Raw genomic sequence first — 26408 nt, forward strand, 5'->3', positions numbered from 1 at the left:
TTATAAAGTTATATATATATATATATATATTTTATAAATTTATATATATATATATATTTTATAAATTTATATATATATATATATTTTATAAATTTATATATATATATATATATATATTTTATAAATTTATATATATATATATATTTTATAAATTTATATATATATATATATATTTTATAAATTTATATATATATATATATATTTTATAAATTTATATATATATATATATATATTTTATAAATTTATATATATATATATATATTTTATAAATTTATATATATATATATATATTTTATAAATTTATATATATATATATATTTTATAAATTTATATATATATATATATTTTATAAATTTATATATATATATATATATATATTATAAATTTATATATATATATATTATAAATTTATATATATATATATATATATTATAAATTTATATATATATATATATATATATATTTTATAAATTTATATATATATATATATATTTTATAAATGTATATATATATATATATATTTTATAAATTTATATATATATATATATATTTTATAAATTTATATATATATATATATTTTATAAATTTATATATATATATATATATATTTTATAAATTTATATATATATATATATATTTTATAAATTTATATATATATATATATTTTATAAATTTATATATATATATATATTTTATAAATTTATATATATATATATATTTTATAAATTTATATATATATATATATTTTATAAATTTATATATATATATATATTTTATAAATTTATATATATATATATATTTTATAAATTTATATATATATATATATTTTATAAATTTATATATATATATATTTTATAAATTTATATATATATATATATTTTATAAATTTATATATATATATATATATATATTATAAATTTATATATATATATATATTATAAATTTATATATATATATATATTTTATAAATTTATATATATATATATATTTTATAAATTTATATATATATATATTTTATAAATTTATATATATATATATATATTTTATAAATTTATATATATATATATATATTTTATAAATTTATATATATATATATATATTTTATAAATTTATATATATATATATATATATTTTATAAATTTATATATATATATATATTTTATAAATTTATATATATATATATATTTTATACATTTATATATATATATATATATTTTATAAATTTATATATATATATATATATATTATAAATTTATATATATATATATATTTTATAAATTTATATATATATATATATATATTATAAATTTATATATATATATATATATTTTATAAATTTATATATATATATATATTTTATAAATTTATATATATATATATATTTTATAAATTTATATATATATATATATATTTTATAAATTTATATATATATATTTTATAAATTTATATATATATATATATATTTTATAAATTTATATATATATATATATATTTTATAAATTTATATATATATATATATATATTTTATAAATTTATATATATATATATATATTTTATAAATTTATATATATATATATATATTTTATAAATTTATATATATATATATATATTTTATAAATTTATATATATATATATATATTTTATAAATTTATATATATATATATATATATTTTATAAATTTTTATATATATATATATATATATATTATAAATTTATATATATATACATATATTTTATAAATTTATATACATATATATATATTTTATAAATTTATATATATATACATATATTTTATAAATTTATATACATATATATATATATATATATATTATAAATTTATATATATATATATATTTTATAAATTTATATATATATATATATTTTATAAATTTATATATATATATATTTTATAAATTTATATATATATATATATTTTATAAATTTATATATATATATATATTTTATAAATTTATATATATATATATATATTTTATAAATTTATATATATATATATATATATATTTTATAAATTTATATATATATATACATATATATATTTTATAAATTTATATATATATATATTTTATAAATTTATATATATATATATTTTATAAATTTATATATATATATATATTTTTTAAATTTATATATATATATATATTTTTTAAATTTATATATATATATATATTTTATAAATTTATATATATATATATATTTTATAAATTTATATATATATATATATTTTATAAATTTATATATATATATATATTTTATAAATTTATATATATATATATATTTTATAAATTTATATATATATATATATATTATAAATTTATATATATATATATTTTATAAATTTATATATATACATATATTTTATAAATTTATATATATATATATATTTTATAAATTTATATATATATATATTTCATAAATTTATATATATATATATATATATATATATTTCATAAATTTATATATATATATATTTCATAAATTTATATATATATATATTTCATAAATTTATATATATATATATTTCATAAATTTATATATATATATATATTTCATAAATTTATATATATATATATATTTCATAAATTTATATATATATATATATTTCATAAATTTATATATATATATATTTCATAAATTTATATATATATATATATTTCATAAATTTATATATATATATATATTTCATAAATTTGTATATATATATATATATTTCATAAATTTATATATATATATATATTTCATAAATTTATATATATATATATATTTCATAAATTTATATATATATATTTCATAAATTTATATATATATATTTCATAAATTTATATATATATATTTCATAAATTTATATATATATATTTCATAAATTTATATATATATATTTCATAAATTTATATATATATATTTCATAAATTTATATATATATATTTCATAAATTTATATATATATATATATTTCATAAATTTATATATATATATATATATATATATATATATATATATATATATTTCATAAATTTATATATATATATATATATTTTATAAATTTATATTAAATATCTATCAATTTTTTTTACTTACAGAAACTAGAGTTTCATGCTTATGCAATTTCCAGCGTATGAATTGATAATTACTGCTGATAATAAAGCAATGAATTTTATTAAAGTGATATATTTTCAAATGGAAATAACCTTTCTCTGCAGTTCAGTAGATAGAGGCAGTAAAGATGTTTTTTTTTTGTGCCAGAAATCTCTCTGCCTGATCTGCAAATCCCCATAAGGGCCTGGGCAATCATTATATGACCACCTTGCAGGGATTGCCCTCTGCAAAAAGAAAGAAATGTTACTAAATATGACTGCTACAAGTGTATATATTACGTTTTTTTTTTTTTTAAGTATGCATCTGTCGGGCGTATTGCTGTCGCATAGTGTTATATCACATATCCTTCCATATTTACATGAATAAACCAGAAACCAGCAGGAACAGTGACATTAATGGTGACACTAAGACAAACCCCGTTCGTCGATACAACATAAATGATCACACTAAATGCACACGACAATACCAAAGCCCATTTCTTTATATACCCACATCAACGGAATAACTTGCAACTCACCTCAACAAAGAAAATTGCCAGAGGAAGCCGTCCATCGGAACAAAAATCAAAATCCAAAGCACAAACATCACAGCAGATGGAACTCAGGCAACATATATACACACATAATTATCTCAAAATATATATACACACATAATTATCTCAAAATATATATACACACATAATTATCTCAAAATATATATACACACATAATTATCTCATAAAACACTGTAACAGTATAATACCTTCTAGTACACATTCACAATTTTCTTAGCTACAAATTGATGCAACACATGAATACAAACGTGAAACAGACAACCTACTTCAGCAAATTAAAACACAAAAACAAATACAAATAAAAAATGAAAATGATGACCAGCACTGAAAGCCACCTTTGTTTACAACTATGTCCGCAACACGAATATAAATACTCGTGTTGCAGACGTAGTTGTAGACAAACAGGCAGATCGGCTCAGCGTGTCAAGGTGTGAACTTTGTTCCGTCAGCAGCCACCATCACCAAATTTCCATCAGCAACAGCAGCTATTAAGATTATTCCTCACCACAGTCGCCACCAACCCCCTTGTGCTACCGGACAGCAGCTTTTAAGACTACTCCTCTTTTGCCGTCGCTGCTGCCACACCTGTATTCCAGACACCAAAACACCGAAGGCACACTCCTGTCGTCACTGTTCCTGCTACTGCCTGACAATAACATCAGATTGTTGCCGAGTTCATATCAACACCTAACCAGCATTCCTACCAGCGTCCCACCGCCGCCGCCACTGACATATCCTGACAAATTCAACAGTTCATTTCATGATCGTTTTAACTTTAAATAAAAGTTTAAACTCGACCTTTTCGTGTGTCCCTTTCTTGTTCAGTTTTGTAATATAACAATAGTTAAATTAATTAATCTGAAACAGAAAATGCTTCACTAGTACAAATTATGTATAATAACTAACTAGACGAATCCCAAGTGGAAATATAGATATTAATTAACACAATATGAGCAAGTCACACAACATAACAGAGCAATACAAATGTTCATAAGTCACCCACTGGATGAAGACCTCTAGCATTGATAGGATGGATATGTTTCGCCAATGTAAGGCTTGTATGTAACATGGAGGATAAATGTGTTCTACCCTGTGAGGTTGCATACATTCTCTCACGAGTTTTGACCCATACGGGAGAACGTGCTTTCTCAAAACCCTCATCAGCTATCTGCTTCCAAGCCAAGAGAAACCACTCACCAGTGCATCTACAACTGGCGTTGTTTCTCTAATTCCTCTACACATCCATTCAAAATGCTTTTACCCAAACAGTGCATAAGTGTTTCCTGAATACATAGTTCTATTTTAAGTTCAAAGATCTGTTGTGAACACAGTCTAGTTGAGTGATAGGAAAAGATCATAGGGTTATGCCAGAAACGTACCTGTGCTGGGTCCAACTAGTGGGAACGTGATTTGGAAAGATTGGCAAGATTTACATTTGGAGAATGAGATTTGAGAGAAAGTAAATCAGTTTGTCTCTAGATCTCAGGGGAGAACATCTCACAGTTGCCTCTGTGTGGTGATAAGGCTTTTGTCTGAAGAGGATAAAGAACAATGGCACAAATGCAAGCAACTTGAGGACACGGTCACAAAACATGTGCGATAAGATACATACACGATCTTACTGTAACAAACAGTTTTTAATCCAAGTGATAAATGTTACGTGGGTGGTTGAAATAATATTCAGTTGGCATACTGCAGAAGCCCCTTTTCCCCACATAAGAAATATAAACAGAAATATTTTGTGAAAGAACCCAGAGAAACAGTTATAAAAATTAAGTAATAAATTCCTAACCTTTATATTACAATAGTCCTTCAATAGTTTGATCAAAATTAGGCTGCCCTGAAGGTCAATTGGTTATTGTGTATCTGACCATTCTTTAAGGCTACTCTCATGAGGGAATAGAAATGTTAATTTGCCCTCAGATGTCACCCTTTCCCCCAAATCCATCCTGCTATTATTTGCAGTCTTAATCATTTTGAAAATCGTGGCCCATAGAAGTGGTTGTTTCTTTTGCAACTCTTGGTCAATAATAATATTCACTCCTTCAATCTTTTCCCATGTAAACTTTTTCAAGGCATAATTAATAAGCCAATGCGTCCTTTATGAATTTTCTTACTTTTACTGATGTACTTTCAACCACTCAGTTTACATTTTATAATCATTGAATTTTTGCTCGCCTTTCAACCTTTAACCAGAAATATAAAAGTTGAAAACGTGATAAAATCCAAAATTTATGCATCCATTGATTATTTTTTTTTTAATGACTTCTTTTACATTTTTAGGTTTTTAATTTGTGTGCTAACTAGCAAAATTATAGCCAGCCTATAAATATTATTTTGATAACTATTTTTCCTCCAAAGATAAGTGCTATTCTTTGAAAGTCCATGAAAAAAAAAAAATCATTTTCACCTTGTATTCGTTATGTCAAACAATAAATGTTTAAATTCTAATTTACAAAATTTTAATTTTTCTTCTTCTTGTATATATATTATGTAACTAATATATATATATATATATATATATATATATATATGTATATACACATGAAATCGTACACTCTTGTGATTATTTTTTTACTCTGTGTATACCAATCCATTTTTTTTTTAATTAGAAGTTTCATGTTTATTTAATAAATAAATTAAATACTAGCGAGGGTACCCGGCGTTGCCCGAGTGTTTGTTTCCGGGACGGGGGGGGGAGTTTTAAAAAATGTTATGGTAGGTAAGTAGGAAGGATCAAACCCGGAGTCATGAGTAAAAGTAGGAAAATAAAGTGTGAAAAAAAACAAAAAAAAAAAAAACATCTGCAACGTTAACAGTTCGGCCACCAAGAAAAGTCCATTCCAGTTGTTTAGGAAAAAAAACAAAAACAAAAAAAAAACGACTACGGTAGGTCGGCGCGAACGTGAAAATATAATGTGAATTGTCCAGCACGCTAACCACTACGCCACAGAGCACTGCAGCTTAGTTTAGTGATTTTAAATAACTTCACATGAAAGAACTACGAAGCCAAACCGGTGTTCTCTTCTCAACTGTTCCTTGTGAACGATCCCCAAACGGTGTTAAGTGGTGGCAGGGGGAGGAGGAATTTATTAGAGAGAAAATATTTTACCACTTTCATTGATCTTAACCGATTTTGGCCGTGACTTCTCAGCAGAAAAAGTATAGAAATCTAAGATTATCGAGGAATTTGAGAAATAATAAGCCTATAACACACCTCAGATATTGTTCTGCCGTTTGTGCATATTATATTTGCATGAAATATCTTGATTTTTAATCCTATTAATGTCAAAATCTGACGGGAAAAAATGAGTTCATTTTATTTATATAGAGATAACTACAGAACATTTATAAATGAAGAACAATTTTGCTATACTACAAAGTTCAAGTTTTTATTCATCTTACCAATCATTTTCCCCCAAAATACGGAACAAACTTTGGTGCATTTTTACAGCTCTGTTTCATTCATGGGGAACAATCAATATTTGAATATTTCCTTGCAAAAACAAAGATGGTCGTCAACAAAATACAATGATGTAAGTTTTCTATTTTTTCATGAATCTTTTACATCATATCATTTTTCTCTTTAAAAACTTTGGTTTTTCTAACAACTCCATAGAAGGAAATATTCAATGTTAATATAAAAATATTAATTGTTCTACATGAACGAAACATATCTATAAAAATGTACCAAAGTTTTTATTTGAGAAAAAATGATTGGTAGGATGAATAAAGCCTTGGATTCGACAATATAGCACAATGGTTGTTCATTTATGATACCGAGTGCGTCATGGGAAACGGATGCTTTCAGAAGGCTCCTTGCTCATCTTGCGGAGTTTTGTTTCTTTAAAAACATTCGTTTCTCTCTCTCTCTCTCTCTTTCTATATATATATATATATATATATATATATATATATATATATATATACACAGGGCGAATCACAGAAAACAGATGTTTTTAAGGAAAACAAAACTCTGCAAGGAGCGGTCTAAAAGCATCCGTTTTCCGTGACTCACCTTGTATATGTACATATACGTATATATACACCCCAAGCAAGAACATTGCAACTGAAAAATAAATGTTTACTGTGGATCAGGTGCCATATTTATGGTGGAAATCTGAGAAGTTGTACTTTGAGATTTTGTTCATACTGCATTTAAATTTCTGCATGTTGATGCAGTCAGGGAAAAAGGGAGCAGGGGGAGAATTCCAAAGGAAGCAGTTTGTTGAAAGAAACTATTGGAGTAGAAAGTTTTCTGGCATTGTTAAAGTACTTGAAAAACAAGCATAGGGATGCAACATTGAAGCAACGGGATAGACATTTTTGAACCTATTAAATTAGACATAATTATTTGGCCCCTAAGAACGATAGGCTAGTGATTTGTGTATCAACCAAGATATGGCAGCAATACTCCATGCTGACTTTGTAGATATTGACAGGTGCGAGAAGATTTCTAGCCCGTTAGAGGAGGCCCACCTACCTTGCAGCAAACTTAACATTAAATATTCTATGTATTTGTTCCAATGCATGTTACCTATGTTTTGCCAGGAAATTTGGATGTTGGACTCTCAAGTAAAGTGCTATTAACCATGGCAATAAAAAAGTTCTTGGCATCTATATATATAAAAGCGAAAATGTATGTATGTATGTATGTATGTATGTGTGTTCGCTTTTTGTGTATGTCTGTAAAAGGCTTTTTTCGCTGGACTTTTCGGTCGGCTCATTCCTTCTTAAAACTTTTTATACCACGTCTAAATGATAATATATATGAGTTATGAACGGGGGGTCACCTGTCTATTTAATTTGCCCGACTTTCATGCGTTATTTTTTCAGATTTTTAGAGCGTCCCGTGTATCTTTCGCTTTTCAGTATAAAACAACCGAAAACTGGCTGGCAGCCACGTCATGTTTCAAGGTCAAACACCACGCGACTTAAGTCTATCGCACATGTTAATTTCATTTTATAAACGTTAAGAGGTTTTTCATTCCTCTTCTCTCGTGGCCGAGATGGCTAGGTCCCAGGGTTTTTTTCCATTTCGTTTCCATCTCCACATCAAAGGTTCGGAGTTCAAGCCTACTTTCCTACTAAAACTTTTTTTTCCCCTTTTACACCTCCAAACACCTAGCCAACGGTTTTTTTTTTAAACTGGATTGTTTTGATCACCCCCCCCAACACACACACCTACACACACCTGGGCCAAGCTGGGTACCCTCCTGCTAGTCTATATATATAAATCTCAAATGTCTGTTAGCATGTATGTATGTTGGTATGTCCACCTAAAACTTTTGACAGACTCAACAAAAATTGATAAATTTGGTATCATATTAAAGCTCTAACCTCTGGACGGAAAATATCGAAATTTTGGCCCAAACAGTCCACTCTAAGTTGGTCAGCTGGCAGTTTTTCTACAGGGGGGGGGCCAAAAAGTGACATTTTAACGTTAAACATTAAGTATTTTAAATTGATTCTAAGGTTATTTATAGGTAATTGCAAAAAACGCTGAATCATGTCACGTGATCTTGATGTCAGCAAGCTGTAATGGTGAGCAAAACATATGCTTATAATAAGAGATTTTTATCGGTAAAAATGCGAGTATCATACAAATTAAAATATTAACTTACACATTATGAAAATATTACCTAATTTATTATCAGGTTAAAAAATATTAAAAATCGAGAGTTAAACAAAAAATGACAAGCAAAAATGTCAATTACAAAAAAAAAATTAACACTTAAAAATATTAAGCGATTGCTGTGTTTACAAAAAACAAAGCCAAATGCCATTTTCTTTTTAGTATTACTAACACTATTTCTGTTTAGAGGGAGGAAGGCAAAAGATGGAACCGCTAGAATTCTAAGAACAGATACTACACTTTGATCTTAGCCAAAAGACCAAGTAACCATCTTATACAGCTTAATTTCCTACCGACCATTATCTTCTATTATAAAAAGATGCATAATTTATATCTATCGAATACTAAATTGAGACAAGGTGCCATATTCCAAAAATCACATCTGAACTAAAAACATTATTATTTAGAAGGTTATCTTTATTTTTGAGTGACGTTTGTTTCTCAAAAGCTCGACATGCAAAGCATGACCTCCTTATTTCCTTAGTGGGAGGGGGGGGGCGAAAGATGAAACCGCTTGAATTCTAAGAACAGATACTACACTTTGATCTTAGCCAAAAGACCAAGTAAAAAAAAGATACATATTATATACTTTTTGTATACTAAATTGAGACAAAATGTCATATTCCAAACAACACATCACTAAACTGCTGATTCCAAATTCTGAAAAAAAAAAACATTATTCAGACAGCCATTCTTATTATTGGGAGATTATATTTTTTATATAATCTGGAGTTAAGGAGGAAGGGTATTAAAATCAATGTAATGCTGAGACTAATACCAAACTAAGGAATTCATTGTTATAATATGCGAGTGACCTCTCTTGGATGTAGCTTCGTTGTCGAATACCATTGGATTAATATACAATCATAGTTATAATATGCAAGTGACCTCCATTGGATGTAGCTTCATTGTCGAATACCATTAGATTAATATACATTCATAGTTATAATATGCAAGTGACCTCTCTTGGATGTAGCTTCATTGTCGAATACCATTAGAATAATATACAATCATTGTTACAACATGCAACTGACCTCCCTTGGATGTAGCTTCATTGTCGAATATCATTAGATTAATATACAATCATTGTTATAATATGTGAGTGACCTCCCTTGGATGTAGCTTCATTGTCGAATACCATTAGAATAATATACAATCATTGTTTTAATAATAGTGCCCTTTTTTGGAATTTAATCAGTAGAATAGAGCACGGAGTTGTTTTTTCTTTTGTGTGCATGAAAGTGCTTTTCTTTCTAGCACGACGGAACACTTAGACGGCAGCATCTACATATTGGTAACTACTTGGGAACACCAAATGCTATATATAGATCTTTAACGTTAAACAATATTGTCCCGGTCATTCTCAGATGAGTGACTACTTGGGAATACAAATAGCTTCATGTAGATCACCAAAGTTAAGCAACATTGTTTGGTCATTATCAGATGGGTGACTACTTGGTAATTCCAAATGATTTATGGAAATCACCAAAGTTAACAAACAATGAACTTGGTCATTATCAGATGGGTAACTACTCTGGAATATTTCATGTATATTTTTTACAGTGGGGTGAGGGATATGAAGACAGTCCTGGAAATCGCAGAAACCATTTACGAGTAAACATGACTATTGATTAGTGTGTTTGTAATGTAAAAATGATGAAATGCGACTTATTTGATTAGTGTTTTTGCAATGAAATAAACAGCCCAAACAATGTGTCAAAGTTATTATTTTAGTAAGAAGGGGACAATAATGTGGGTTAAATCATGAGAAATGATTGTCAAAGTTAGTAACATATTCAAGAATTATGAAAAATTATGAAATGTGAGATACATACTAGCAGAATACCCCGCATTGCCCTGGATTGAATAATGTAGGCTAGAATATATACTAGCAAAATACCTGGTATCGCTCTGGATTGAATGAGATACGTGGAAATATATATTAGCAGAATACCCTGCATCGCTCTGGATTGAATGAGATAGGTGGAAATATATAGAAGCATCGCCTGAGATTTTATAAGGCAGGTTCAAATAAATACTAACAGAATACTTGGCATCGCCTGGGATGGAATAAGATAGGTACAAATACAGAATAGACCAATACTTGGCATCGCTCGGGATTGCATAAGATGGCTGCACATATACACTAGCAGAATACCTGGCATTGCTCAAAGTTGAATGAGATAGGTGAGAAAATATAGTAGCAATATCCCCGGCGTCACCTCAGATTGAAGGATATTGATGGAAATATCTATTAGCAGAATTCCTGGTGTTGCCCCATATTGAATGAGATAGAGGCAAATTTATACTAGCAGAATAATCAGCATCACTCTGGATTAAATGAGGATGGTAGAATATGAAGTTTGTACCAGAAATGGCTTAAACAATTTTCTATCTCAAAATTACTTTATTTGTGAAGTCGATTCCGGATATGGCTTAAACAGTTTACGACCACAAAATTAGATTAATACATATATATTGTTGGTTTACTATGAAAGTTTACTAGGCCAGTTTCTGTATGGGGTGATTTATATTTTTTTGAATTTTTTATGTTATCATCTGGGCATGATGTGAGGGTTGGAGAGGTGGGTAGAAAGAAGCAGGATTATGTTAATTTTAAATTCTCTTTTGAGGGTTGGGTTAATTTTAAGTTCTCTTTTGGGGGTTGGGTTAATTTTGAGTTCTCTTTTGGGGGTCGGGTTGGAGAGAGTAATGTCCGTTTTGGGGTCAAAAAGTATGTGAAATTGTTTCATATATGTATTTAAATTACCGGTGTTAGTGTAGGTAAAATTATCTTAAATATGTGTTGTATATTCACCGTCCTTGCAAAGGTAAAATTATCTTAAATATATGTTGTATATTCACCGTCCTTGCAAAGGTAAAATTATTTCATATACATGCTGTAAATTATCTACCCTAGGTAAGATACAATTATTTCATACGTCTAATACCCGTCCTAGCCAGGTAAAATATTATTTTGCTTGAAATAGCAAATGATACATAGATATTAAAAATTCTCTCTCCTAAGAATAAAAAATATATTCAAAATCAAATTCAATTTTCTCATTGTTTTTATGGTCCCGAGCAATGCCGGGTAGTCCCACTAGTCTATAATATAAATCTCACCTGTCTGTTTTAATATATGTATTTATGTTTGTATGTCTGCCTAAAACTTTCTACAGAGGCGACAGATTTTCAAGAGATTTTGAAGCTTGATCCTTCGGACGACAAATATCGAAAAATTGGCTAAAAACATTAATTCCTTCACCCTCAACTGAGCACTTTTCTACAAGGAAGGCGGGGGGGGGTCGCTTTTTTGCTGATATTTCCAAAAGTCATCCCCTCTTTTCGATTGACTAGCCTTAATTTAAATCTTCGTCACTTCCAGTTTGGGCGAAGGATGCAACAGCAAAGATGTCACATTTATTTTTCATGTTCTTTTCCTCCTTCACGGTATGGGTTCGAACCTGTCTGCTTACTACCACTTTTTTTTTTTTTTGCTCAACACACACCTCCAAACACCCGGGCAACACTGGGCACCCAGGTTAGTTGGAAATAAACTTAAGTTGATAAAAAAATGCCCAATTTCTATGTTGTTTTCAGCCTTTGCGAAAACTGATATAAGAAATCAGCATGTTTTTTGTACGAATTGAGTCACATATGAGTCATGAATGAAAAAAAACTTTCAAACGACCAATGCAAATTTATAATAATTAAAATCTTTATTACTATAAAATGCACTCATTAAAAGTAACAAATTCATAATGTAATTATTTAAATAAAACAAATTGAAACTTTTAAATTCATTCAATTATTGCATGTGATATCTGTTCCTAATTGAAATTGTTTTATGGATTTTTAGCTTTAATGAGCTCACTGTCAGACAGTGCCCTATGTTTATTTCAAGTTGGAACCAGTACAGAGTTTTAATTGCCGTGACCAATATAAATGTCTTAAATGACTGAGTTTTACTGATAAATTTTAGGTATTAGAAAATGATTAAATATGCTTCACACGTGCATCATAAATTGAGATGTTATTTTGAATATGATCAGATTTTGTAGAAAGTAATGATTCTCATGCTTTGCAATTTTTACATTTGTTTAATTCTAGCAGGCCACCTGGCATTGCCCGGTTTTAAAATATGCTTATATATATTTTAATTTATGCAGATTTTGTATTCATTATTATAGAGTCAATTCTCTATCAATTAATATATATTGTACCCGATATATAGTAGTGATTTCAAAGGTAAAAGAAAAAATATGACCTGCGTGCCATCAGCTAGAAGCGAAACCAAAACATTTAGTATTTCAGCCTCGGTTGTTACTATTTGAGCTACGTTTATTTTACATCTTACTTCTCAAATTTTAAAATGTATTTTACTTGAAAGAGATCAAAGAGCTCCCATCCTGATTTCGTTTCCATTTAAATTTATATCCTAGTGTTCTTTTAAGGATAGACATTATCACATTTTGGTCTTTCCTTGATCTTGCTGGATTCCAGAACAATAATTCATCTAGGCTGATGGAGAATCTAATGTAATCTTGTCATTGGAGATAACATTACTAACACATCTTTGTATGTAACATCAGTGTGTAACGTGCTATTGTGATCTCATTTGGGTGTGAGATATTTTTTTTACAAAGCACTCATCACTTATCAAGGCCCAGGAGCCACTCAAAGATAAGAATTAAAGAGTGTACCGTAGTCAATGGGACAATATCATAGCAATCGTTAGTAGTGTAAGTTTGGTAAATTGGATTATTTAAGGCGAACAGCTCAAGAACTTGTTTACGTTGGACTTTTCAGTCAGCTGGAAAGCAGGTAAACGGAAGACAGTTCCACAGGTGTGCAGTTCTAAGAAAGAAGCTTTGTTCATGGAGTCTATGTTTAAGTTTAGGGACAGATAAAGAGTGGGGGAAATTATTGATAGCGTTTTCAGCTAGATGAGTGTTTCTTGTGAAAGTTTTGCAAGGGGGAACCATAGATTGGAGCCCAGACGAGCACTTGCCAAATTTATTTTGAAATTTTGTCAGCATTCAAATTTTCTCGTCTTTGCAGTTATATCCAAGGATTCTTTTGAGAATAGATGCTGTCCCCTTTAAGTGTCGCTATTTGTACTTCACTGCAGTTAGTCTTTCATCATCTCTTTTTGAGCTGGTATATGTACTTATAGTGCTTATTTCTTTAATAAGCCGTGTTATTTTAAGGTCATTCATCAGGTCCTGATATCTTGTAATTTTTTTTACTCTGTTTGGTTCTACTTAGGTCATAATCATTCAATGATGAAAGCTGTCCTTTCAGGTTTGTTTCAGATGACAATATCTGGTTTTACGAGTTCGTCTCATATTAATTTATTTTTATTTCGGACTATTATTTTCATCTTTATTAGTTGTTGTTTTTCATCTTTTATTGGTTTGTTTATTCACAACGTTTCGGCCAACTATTCCTCTGGCCTTCGTCAGATGAAAAACAACGACTAATAAAGATGAGAATAATAGTCCGAAATAAAAATAAATTAATATATATAATGCTCATCTCAAAAATGAATTCCAATTAAGGAATAATATATATACCAATCGGAACGACTATAGAAGATCAGATGATAAATAAACATGGATTTATAAGATCAAAGAATCCAACCTTGATCGCCCTTCGGGGCCCGTTGCGCAGTTGATAGAGACGTTGAATCTCTACAGTTCCAGATGAACATTGTCTGAAGATAGCGGTTTCAATCCCACCCAAAGCATGTCAGAGGTTTACTTGGCCAAAAATGTGGTGAGACGACAACAACTACGGATGGCAGTGATTGCTGAGAATGCCGTTAGGAGATTCGAAGTTCCTATCTGTCGCGGTTACCACCTGACGAAGTCCAGAGGAATAGTTGGCCGAAACGTTGTGAATAAACAAAACCAATAAAAGATGAAAAACAACAACTAATAAAGGTCCGACTAATAATAGTCCGAAATAAAAATGAATTAATATATATAATGCTCATCTCAAAAATGAATTCCAATTGAGTTTGTCTCATTCGTATACTCAGTCTTCAAGGTAGTGTCTAGTGCAGATCTAAACTTTTCGCTTTGTTTCATCCTCATCAGCTTGGGATTCCTGAGATTGTGTCGAAGTAAATCTTTTAGACTTTTATTTTCATTCAATAAATTTCCCGTATAATATTTCTTTCATGTTATTTATCAAGTACTGATAATTCATAATTTTTTTGCTTTCGGCTCTATTTAGGCCATAGTCGTTCGGGACAGTTACATTGATGATCTGTCCATTCAGGTTTGTCTAGGTTCTATGGATCTGTCTTTGATATATCTGCCTCTCCAGTGTATTTCAAGATATGAAAATTGTTGGTAAATAGAAAAATTTTCAAAGAATTTTCATTCGTGCTTATACGATTTATGTGTAATTAAATATATATGAAGGAAGATTATCAGTGAATTTTGAACTACAGATTTCACCTTTGCAGGATTTTTGTTCAAGATAAGTTTTGGTGTGCCTTTTGCAGAGCGAGTTGTCATGTATGATTTGCAAATGAAGTCTTTTGCTTTCTTTCACATACAAAAAAGATAGTGTCTAGTAGGCATTCTGTCTCCATTTTTAAATAAATTTTAAGAGATCAACTCTTGATTTCATCATGCTTTGCATTTATATCTGAGGGTTTTTAATAGACATTGTGTCCTTTATGGCCGCTTTTTGCTAGAGTTTGGCCTTTCAGGGATTGTATCCAAGTATTTCTTAAGATTTTTTTTTCATTAGACAAGTTGCTTCTTTCAAAAGCAGTATAATGTTTATCTTTTTTAGAGACATCATCTTTAAATCATTCTTAAGGTCATGAAATTTTGCAATTTTTTCCATGTTCGACTCTATTTAGGCCATAGTCGTTCAGGACAGTTACATCAATGATGAGAGCTGTCTTTTCAGATTAGTTCTAGATGACAAGATTTGATTTTATGGCATTGTCTTTGATGTATTTGACTCGCTTTCTTTTTTAATTATTTTACTTCAGTCAGTTTTAAGAGATCAAGCGGGCTAACTTTAACATTAAGATTTGAATTTATATCCAAGGGCTCTTTTAAGAATAGATGATGTTCCCTTTATGGTTGCTATCTGTATTTCCTGCCAGATTGTTCTTCCAGGAATTGCTTACAAGTATTTCTTAAAATACTTTTCATTTATCACAATGTAAAATGTTTATTTCTTTAAGAGACCGTTTTTTAATCATTTTTCAGGTCCTGATATGTTGTTGTTTTTTCGCATTCAGTTCCATTCAGTCCATAGTCATTTGGAATGGTGACATCAATAATAAGCACAGTTCTTTCAGTTCCATATTACAATGTCTGGCTTAATGGCCTTGTCTTTTATGTATCTGCCTGTCTCTATGTTTTTGTCATAAAATACTGTCACCTTTCCCTTTGATGTTATCAGTGATCGTCCATGCTCCCCGATGTTTGATGTTTCTCCTACCACAACCAATATTTCTTTCATGTCACTCATCAGGATCCGATAATTCATATTTTTTTTTTTGCTTTTGGCTCTATTTAGCCATAGTTGTATGAGACAGTGCTTTCAGGTTTGTCTAGGTTCTACAGATTTGTCTTTGATGTATCTGCTTCGCTTTTTTAATTTTTTTTTTATTTTACTTGATATATTTTTAAGAGATCAAGGGAGCTAACTCCTCTCGGAGTTAACACTTGATTTCATTATGATTTGGATTTATATCCGAGGGCTTTTTTTTTTTTTTAGAATAGCTGTTGTTCCCTTTATGGCTGCAATCTGTATTTCATTACAGTTTTGTCTTAAAGGAATTGCTTCTAGGTATTTCTTAAGATTCTTTTTCACTAAGCCAGTTGCACCTATTACAACTAGTATAATATCTATCTCTCTCAGAGACCATGTCATCTTTAAATCATTCTTTAGGTCCTGATACTTGGTTATCTTTTCTTGTTCAGCTCTATTAAGGCCATAGTCCTTTGGGACAGCGACATCCATCAATAATGAGTGTAGTTTTTTCAGGCTTGTTTCATATCATGTTTGGTTTGATGGCCTTGTCTATTATATATCTGCACGTCTGTAGATCTTTGTCACAGAACACAGTCACCTTCAGTGTGTATTTGCCTGTATGTTTTTGTCATAAAATAGTGTCATCTTTCCCTTTGATGTTATCAGTGATGGTTCATGCTCCCAGATGTTTGATGTTTTTCTTACCACAACCAATATATTTCTTTCATGTCATTCATTAGGACCAAATAATTCATAATTTTTCTGCTTTTGACTCTAGGATCAGTCCTTTCAGGTTTGTCTAAGTTCTATGAATTTGTCTTTGATGTATCTGCCTCACCAGTGTGTATCTGCATGTGTGTCTTTAAAGTAGCTCGCCATGAAAACGATACTCCACATGCTCCACACGAATAAGGTTTTTCTCCAGTGTGGATTCGGGCATGTTTTGTTAAATTAGATTTCAACGTAAATGCAGCGCTACACACTTCACAAACATGAGGTTTTTCTCCTGTGTGAATTCGAACATGTTCTTTCAACTTATAGTTCGTCTTAAATGACGTGTCACATACTCCGCATGAAAAAGGTTTCTCATCAGAATGACTTAGCATGTGAATCTTTAAACTTGTTTTGGCAGAAAAGGACGACCCGCAAGCACCACAAGAGAATGGTCTCTCCCCAGAGTGTTTTGTCATGTGTATTTGTAAATTAGACTTTTGTGAAAATGATGAACCACACAATTCACATGAATATGGTTTCTCTCCAGTGTGTGTCCTCATGTGAACCATGTACTGAGATTTCTTTTTGAATAAAGAGTCACACACATCACAAGGAAAACATTTCTCGCCATGTCGGCTAATATGCAATATAAAATCAGATTTTGTGGATAGTGACAATCCACACGTATCACACGTATAATTATAACTTTGTTCTCTGGTGTGGATTTGCAGGTGTGTGCTTAATGTAGACTGACATGAAAATAATGACCCACAAACTTCACAAGAATAAGGCTTCTCTGCCGCATGTACTCGACTGTGTTTGAACAAAGCTGATTTCGACGAGAAAGATGATTTACATGTTTCACATGAATAAGGTTTCTCTCCGGTGTGTATACGTAAATGTTCCTTCAAATGCCGTTCGACTTTAAACGAAAAATCGCACACGTCACAAGGAAAAGGTCTCCCTTCTGTGTGAGTTCGTACATGTGTTTTTAATGAAGATTCGCTTAGAAATGACGACTCACATAATTCACAAGAATAACGTTTCTTTCTTGTGTGAGTCTGCATATGTTTCTTCAGAGAAGACTTCCACGTAAAAGTAGAGCCACATACTTTACATGGAAAGGGTTTTGCTCCACTGTGTATCCGACTGTGTTTTGTTAAATAAGATTTCGTCGTGAACGCACATTGACATACGTCACACACGTGCGGTTTTACTTCTGCGTGTATGCGTGAGTGTTCAGTTAAATTGCCTTTTGTTTTAAACGATGCATCGCACACATCACAAGTAAAAGGCCGCTCACCTGTATGTGCTCGCATGTGGATCTTTAAAATAGATTCGTATGCAAATGATGACTCACATACCTTACAACTAAAACGCTTCTCAACTCCAGCATTTGTTTTCATTTTGATTTTATAGATGTTTTAAAGAATATTCTTTATATTCGATATCTACAGGCCAGATACTTTCAACTTTCTCGTTTGTTAGTTGTTAGTTTTTCCTGTAAATAAACAAAGATTTAATTTAATATGTTTAAATAACAAGTCTACATGTCAAGGAAAGGGGAGAGGATGTCATGATTGAATGAAACAAAAACATGGGAAAATCTCAAGTAAAGGAGGTCTGATATGCGAAAAAAAAAAAAAAACTGTTGCGGGAAAGACCCAATGTAGATATTCTCTCTTAAGGACCTGACACAAAGGTTGAAATGAAATACTCCACAAGTAGAAAAGCTAATAAACATTATATACAAGTCTATTAGGTAATATTCTTTCTATTCTCCATCTGTAGGCCGGATAGTTCCATTTGTCTTAGATATTCGAATCTTTCATTAAAGTCTATAATGCTGAGTTAGTAAAGAAGATTCTTGTGGTTTCTTGGTCTTACTGGGTTATCTGACAGTGTTGTTTCTATAAGCAACATCACTCAAAGAAGGTGCACCAATTCTCGTATAAGCCAGTGTAAGATAGCCATAGTGAGGGGATTTTATTTATGCTTTGGATACTATACTATCTTGAATATTTTGTCAGGGGTTACTTGTAGGGTAAGTTCCTCATGCCAGATTGTCCTGATAAACCCCTGTTCAGGGAGACCTTAGACACTCAAGGACAGTGTTTATCTAAGTGTGTGTGTGTGAATTCTTTTGAATTCATTTTTCTTTTAAATTTTTATTTCACACACTTCACAAGAAAAAGGTCTTGTTTTGTTTTGCTTTTTTTTTTTCATTTTACTTCAGTGTAAGCTTTCAAAAATCAAGGGGGCCTTTCCTGTGGCTAATACCTAAGTTTTGTCTTTTGGTTAAAATGTTATTTTCAGTTAGTTTGAGGATATTAAATGAATCCTTCTTTGACCTAATATTTGCTTTCATTATGATTTAAATTTATATACAAAGACTCTTTTAAGGATAAGCATCTCTTTTAAAGCTGCTACCTGTATTTTAGTATAGCTTCGTCTTCCAAGGATTGTGTCTAAGTATTTTTTAAAGATACCACACATCCATTTACTTTAGTTACTGTAACTGGGTTTAATGCTAAAACATGTAACATTTCTTCAGTAGCGTTTAAGTTTGAATAAATGAGAAATAATCAATTTCTTAAAGCTAGCCAACACATGCTAGCATGTAAAAAAAAGATGTGTAGAAGCCACAAAGAAAAAAGATTTATATCCTCTTGTGAATCAATGCCTCCCCGTCATGTGATTCGGCCACACACTGAATAACCAACTCGTAGGATGCATTAATTCCATCTGTCCCCTAAGGAGCGTTTTTTAGCCCTTTTCAGAATCAGTCAGCCAGCAGAAAGAACCTGACAAGCATTGAAGACAGACCCTTCTCCTCTCTTTCGTCCTTGTCCACTGGACACTCTAGTATAGACGATTTTCATTTAAGATAACTACTAATCAACTTGGGACACCACAAAGAACTGCTGGTTGATCTGTGACTACCAAAGTACTTTCTGCTCGGCTTTTTTCTTACCCAGACACAGTATAACTTTTGACTGTCAAAATAAACTTTGCATTTTGTTTTAAGAGGTTTTGTTGTTAATTCCATGTTAAGTGTTCAACTATTGATTTATAAGGGTGCACACATTCTTCCAAAGACATTAAACGGAACATATGCATTAGAAAACGATAACAAAAAATTTTTTGAACTGAACATATGCATTATATAACAAAAACATAACAAAAAATTTCACAATTCCTCAGGTCAGTAATACAGAAACCTAAAATTTTTGATCATAGTTAATACTAGCTTTTGAAAAGTGAGAATTTGATGGAAACAATGCTATATTGTTCTATTTTTCTTGTCATATTTTTTTGTAACTTTGAGCATAAAATGTCATCTGGTCAAATATACATTTATTATAGTTAATATAATTGGGTTGAATACTAAAAAAATATAACACTATTAGTGTATGTGTGTGTGTGTGTGTGTGTGTGTGTGAATGAAAAATCACGGGCAAAATCTAGAATAGTTAACTATTCTAGATTTTGCCTGTGACAAGAATCCATAAAAAATATAAACAGCAAGAATCCATAAAAAATATAAACAGCAAATCACTTGATATTATCATAGATTAATACTCTTCTAAATAATACCCCCCCACAAAAAAAAGAAACTTGTGATCCTACTTACATTAAATGTTAACCTGCGAACAGCCTTAAAAATTTGAAGGAAAGAATAAAAATAAAAACATTTTAAAATTTAGTGAGGGGGGGATCAATATATCACCTCAATATATCTAAATTTAATGAAAAATGATACCCCACTTTCAGACCATTCAAACATTTTAGAGGAGTCAGCAACTTTTGTTTTGCTATGTGGTAATTCCATGCCAAATCATGAAAGAAATTGAGATTTTTAAACCTACGAAGTGCCTTCAATAAGTTTCCAGACTTTTTTGTATGAGCACTTTTATTGATAGTACGCACATGAAACTCTAGTCTCCTTCGAAGTAATCTCCTCCGGCTGCAATGCACTTGTACCGTTCCAACTTCTGGAAGGCCTCGTGTGAGCATGTCAATAACTCTCAACCCAACCCCTTTCATCTCCTCAATTGTCTCATAATGACAGCCTCTAAGGTTTTTCTTGAGCTTAGAGAATAACCAAAAGTAACAGGGAGCAAGATCTGAACTATAGAGAAGGTGAGAAACTGTCTTGATGACATCTTGGTCAAATAGTCTATGAAAAGAATGGAGTTGTGGACTGGTGCATTCACATAAATCTTCCACAACTTCAGTTACTCACAAATAATTGTGTGTACAATTCCCACACTAATATCAAACTGTGCACTTATTGTCTCTATAGACACAACAGTCCTTATTCATGGAATTCTTTATTTGGCTAATCAACTCTGGTTTTCTGACTTCCTTACTCCTTCCACATCTCTCATAATCCCTCACAGACTCTCTGTCTTCTTTGAATCTCTTATGCCACTCAAAAACTGTTACTCGATTCATGCAAGATGGTCCAGAAGCAGTCTGTAGCATTCTATATGTTTCTGTTGTACTTTTTCTGAGTTGAAAAACAAAATTTTATAGCATATCATTCTTCTAAAGTGTCCTCATATCTAGATTACAATTTTGAAATTCACCAGCTGTGACAATCAAACTTTAGTAGGGTGTATTCCAATTTCTGTTGTAACTGTTCATTTGAACCTGAAATTATAAAAATTGGTCAATCATCTCATAAGATGTATAGCAATAACATACTGAATTTTCAAGTCTACAACAATTTTAAATGGCTGTACAAAAAAGTCTGGAAACTTATTAAAGGCATGTTGCATATCCTCAGATTTTGCTGTAATTTGAACCACAGATGGACATCATAAAAAATAAATTCTGTCGTTTTTGATTTAGATCATTTTCCGTTTAGCAGAAAATAATTACAATTTACCTAACTTCTACAAAGAAAACAATTCAGGCTACATTAAAATAGAAATTTAAATATGAAACAAAAATTAATTTTAAAAAATGTTAGTAATTGGAATTATACGAGGGGCGTGCAATAAGTAATGCCCCTGACCCACTTCCCATAGCAGTAGAGAAACGAAACTTGGCACAGTTATTAGTCTTTCTCTACATAGGAACCACCCAGAGTTATGCATTTCTCCCATCATTTGAGGCAGCTCTGGAGATCGTTTTTGTAGAACACCCCACAACGTGACTTCAGAAATCAAAGCTGCATCATCTGGGAAACGCTTTCCTTTCAAAAACAATTTCATGGCTGGGAAGAGGTGAAAGTCAGAGGGTGCAAGGTCAGGAGAGTAGGGAGGATGGGGAAAAATTTCATAACTTCTGATTTGGCGACATGCGAGTTGTGGACTGGAGCATTGTCCTGCAGGAGGAGGGTACCTTTGCTGATCTTGCCCCGCCTCTTGATTTTGATAGCTTCTCTTAATTTTCTCAAAAGTGAAGCATAATAGGCTCCTGTAATTGTGGTACCCTTTGCCAGGCAATCTGTCATCACTATTCTGTCCTAGTCCCAGAAGATTGTGAACATGACCTTGCCAGCGGTGGGCTGTACCCTTGCCTTCTTTGGAGGTGGTGAGTCCAAGTGCTTCCACTGCATTGACTGAGCTTTGGTCTCTGGATCATAGTGATAGACCCAGGTTTCATCCTGTGTAATCAGTCTTTTGAAAAATTTTGACTCATCTTCTTGGTACATCTCAAAATTCATCCTCGAGCATTCAACGCGTTCTTGCTTCTGGAATGGTGTGAGCAACCTGGGAATCCATCTGGCAGACACCTTATGCATATGCAAATGGTCATGAATGATAGTTTCCACAGACCCTGTACTAATCTTGACATCTTAGGCTATTTGGCGAATAGTAATGCGTTGATATTCCAAAATGACAGTCTCAACTTGATGGACAGATGCCTCATCAATGGCAGAAGAGGGGGGGTGGGGGCGACCAGGTCTGGGAGCTGTTTCCACAGACTTCCAGCCATGTTTGAATTCACGATGCCAGCATTTTACAAGGTCATATGATGGGCCATTATCACCATAAGTTTCTTTCATTTCATCAAAAGTCTCCTGTGGTGTGCGCCCTTTCAAATGCAAAAACCGGATCACTACTCGACATTCAACAGGCTCCATTTCACACCTGACTCAGTTCAAACACCTGTAAAACAGAAACCACAATCACTTCAGAGCTGTAATTTGCCATATAATCCATAGAGATATAAATCATTGCACATGCAAAATTTCAGCTAAATCAGACAACTGGAAGTGGGTCAGGGGAATTACTTATTGCACGTCCTGCGTATTTTAAATTTCTTTAAAATAGTTTTAAAAATATCTGCATTTTTTATGTTGGTAAATTTTTAGTCTTTTACTAGTTTCTTGCATCTTTTTTGTTTTCAATTTTTTAATCTTTTGTTTTTGCAAACACAGATCATTTAAGGATCGCGATTGTGTCTCTTGATCGAGGTTTATAGGAATGTAGCTTTGTCTTGTAATAACCACGATTCATTTTTATTATTGGTTTTTGATTCTATTGCCTTCTATCTACACTTAAGCAATCTTTTATATCTTTAGATATTGTATTTTACAACTAGTTCAGACATAAATCAAATAACTTCCCTGTCAATTCTAGCACAAAGCCATGAAAATGAACATCAAGTCTTTGAAACTATTAAAAGGTTTTTCACGCTTTTAGGACATCTCTCCCACCTGACGAAGGCCAGAGGAATAATTGGCCAAAACGTCATGAAACAACTAAGAAAAGGTGAGGATTATAGTCCGCAATAAATAAAATTAATAAATAATACTCTTCTCAATAATGAATTCCAATTAAAATATCTTTCCCAGGATTTAGCAAACTTCCACCATAAAATATTTTAGATATTTTACTTTCAATTTAATTATTAATGAGTTTGTCAATATTTTTATCGACAAAAATGTTTTATTTAAATTTTAAACATTTCTCAGAATTGTTTAAATCAACTGCATTCTTTTAAAGGACAATTAGCAAATTTATGCCGTTTCATTGCATTTTTTTTTTTTTTTTTACACATGTAAAATATTTTTTTTTTTTTACACATGTAAAATAATTTTTTTTTTTTACACATGTAAAATAATTTTTTTTTTACACATGTAAAATAAATTTATATTGTTTTTTGTAATTCATTCACAGATTTTAGTTTTACTATATTTTTAAAAACAATCACTAATGATTATAACTAGTACAACCAATTTGTTTTTGTTTTTTTTGCTTGCATGGGTACTCGCTGCTATTTTGAGTTGTTTTCTTTTATGGCTCAACCAACCCCCTTACACACACCTTGACACAACCGGGAAATGCTGGGCACCCAAGCTAGTTCTACATAATTCTGATTACACTGGACTAAAGCGCTGTTGTGTATGGAACAATTTACCCATATTCTGCTCTACTATTTTACAATAGATGGTGTTGACAGCCCAAAACTTTTACCTAATGCCAACAATGCTAACTTCATACCATACCAGTGGCATTCACTCTAAACAAATGAGGAAGTGTTAAGGGAATATTAAATTCACAGGCAGTTCCTAGTCACATGTATAACCATAAAAGTGTTAACTTCATATATGTTATAATTAGGGTCACGACAATAGAATATTCTTATCATTGTTTTGACTCTTGAGTATATATCTGACACAGTAAGACCTAGTTAATCAACCAAGAACCACATCACTCTATATAAAAGCATATAAGATATTAACTGATATATACTTGAGAAATTTTATTTCGATGCACGTTTCCTTCATTGACACATGAATAATATCAATGGTGGCTTAGGTGGTGGCTTAACTTTGTTAAACTTGGTCGATTATTTGTGGTTTTACAAACCTTGCCACTTGGAATTAGGGTTACTGGTAGGGTAAGTATTTTTTTATTATCTTTTTCCGAGTTAAGTAATCATTTTGAAAAAAAAAAAATTTTTATGTGTCAATCAGGCATCTTTAAACAAAATACAATTTTGAAATAAAACTTCTTACAGTTTCCATATGTTAAAAGTATACAGATCGGTAGAGAATTTAAGGCACTTCTTCATTCGAGGTTTTCATGACAACTTTTTGTTTTCTTTTTTGAAGAGTTCCACCTGAAACAGGGGACAACAATCGTGAAATTTATTTAAGTTTTGCAAAACCGTTTATTAATTCAAAACAAGTACATTAAAGTAAGACAGTAATACAGCAGAAAACGTTTTTCTTTTTTGAAAATGAACACATTCTTTTAATTACAATTTTAAAATAAATTAAAATAGTTTGGAAAATTTTTTAATTTAGAAATAAATCAAAATAGTCAATTTGAAATATTCTGAAACATGAAAATAGTTGGTATGTTAAAATAAATCAATTCAATGTTCCAGTAATTAAAGTTTTTGGTGATTATGCACATATGTTACCATGCTATTTTTTAAAGAGTATTTCCAAGTTAAAAACAATCATAAAATTTGAATTCATTAAATTGTTAGGTGAAAGTACAGAATAATTACAAAACACCTTCCCCTCCCCATGTTGAGAATGGCTTTTTAATGCATTCCTTTAATGTATTTCCTTTGATTTACCAAAAAAAAAAAAAAAAAAGCTTTGCAAAAAGTGAGTAAATTTAGTAATTGTTGCCCCTTGTCCCAAGTGCAACTTTTAAAAAATGAAAACAAAAAAAAATTCTGGAAAAAAACTCAAGTGCAGAAGCACCCAATTTAATTCTACTACGTTTGTTAAATATTATTTCTTGTATGTTTTGTTTATGAGTTCTCAACTGTTAACTAATTTGTACATTATCCAGAAAAAACAATTATTTTTTGCAAAAGGAAACTTTTTTTTTTCTTAGTATCATTAATCTTGAGTTATGGCCGATGGTTAAGAAAAAAAAAAACACAGATACAGATATCAGGT

The 26408-nt window shown here is 30.3% G+C and overlaps 2 protein-coding genes across 2 annotated transcripts in view; both read right to left on the reverse strand.

Moving 5' to 3' along the window:
* LOC145242228 (uncharacterized) overlaps positions 1-26408 on the reverse strand; it is a 54567-nt gene that overhangs the window by 25824 nt on the left and 2335 nt on the right. The window lies entirely within an intron of this gene.
* LOC145242782 (uncharacterized) overlaps positions 12999-26408 on the reverse strand; it is a 213163-nt gene continuing 199753 nt past the window's right edge. Inside the window, exon 8 of the mRNA XM_080105918.1 lies at positions 12999-18951. Within this exon, the coding sequence (XP_079962044.1) occupies positions 17620-18951 (1332 nt within the window). The 3' untranslated portion in view covers positions 12999-17619. The remainder of the gene's footprint in view (positions 18952-26408) is intronic.

Source organism: Euprymna scolopes, chromosome 21 (assembly GCF_053919585.1).
Source record: "Euprymna scolopes isolate OS-2025 chromosome 21, ASM5391958v1, whole genome shotgun sequence".
NCBI lineage: Eukaryota > Metazoa > Mollusca > Cephalopoda > Sepiida > Sepiolidae > Euprymna > Euprymna scolopes.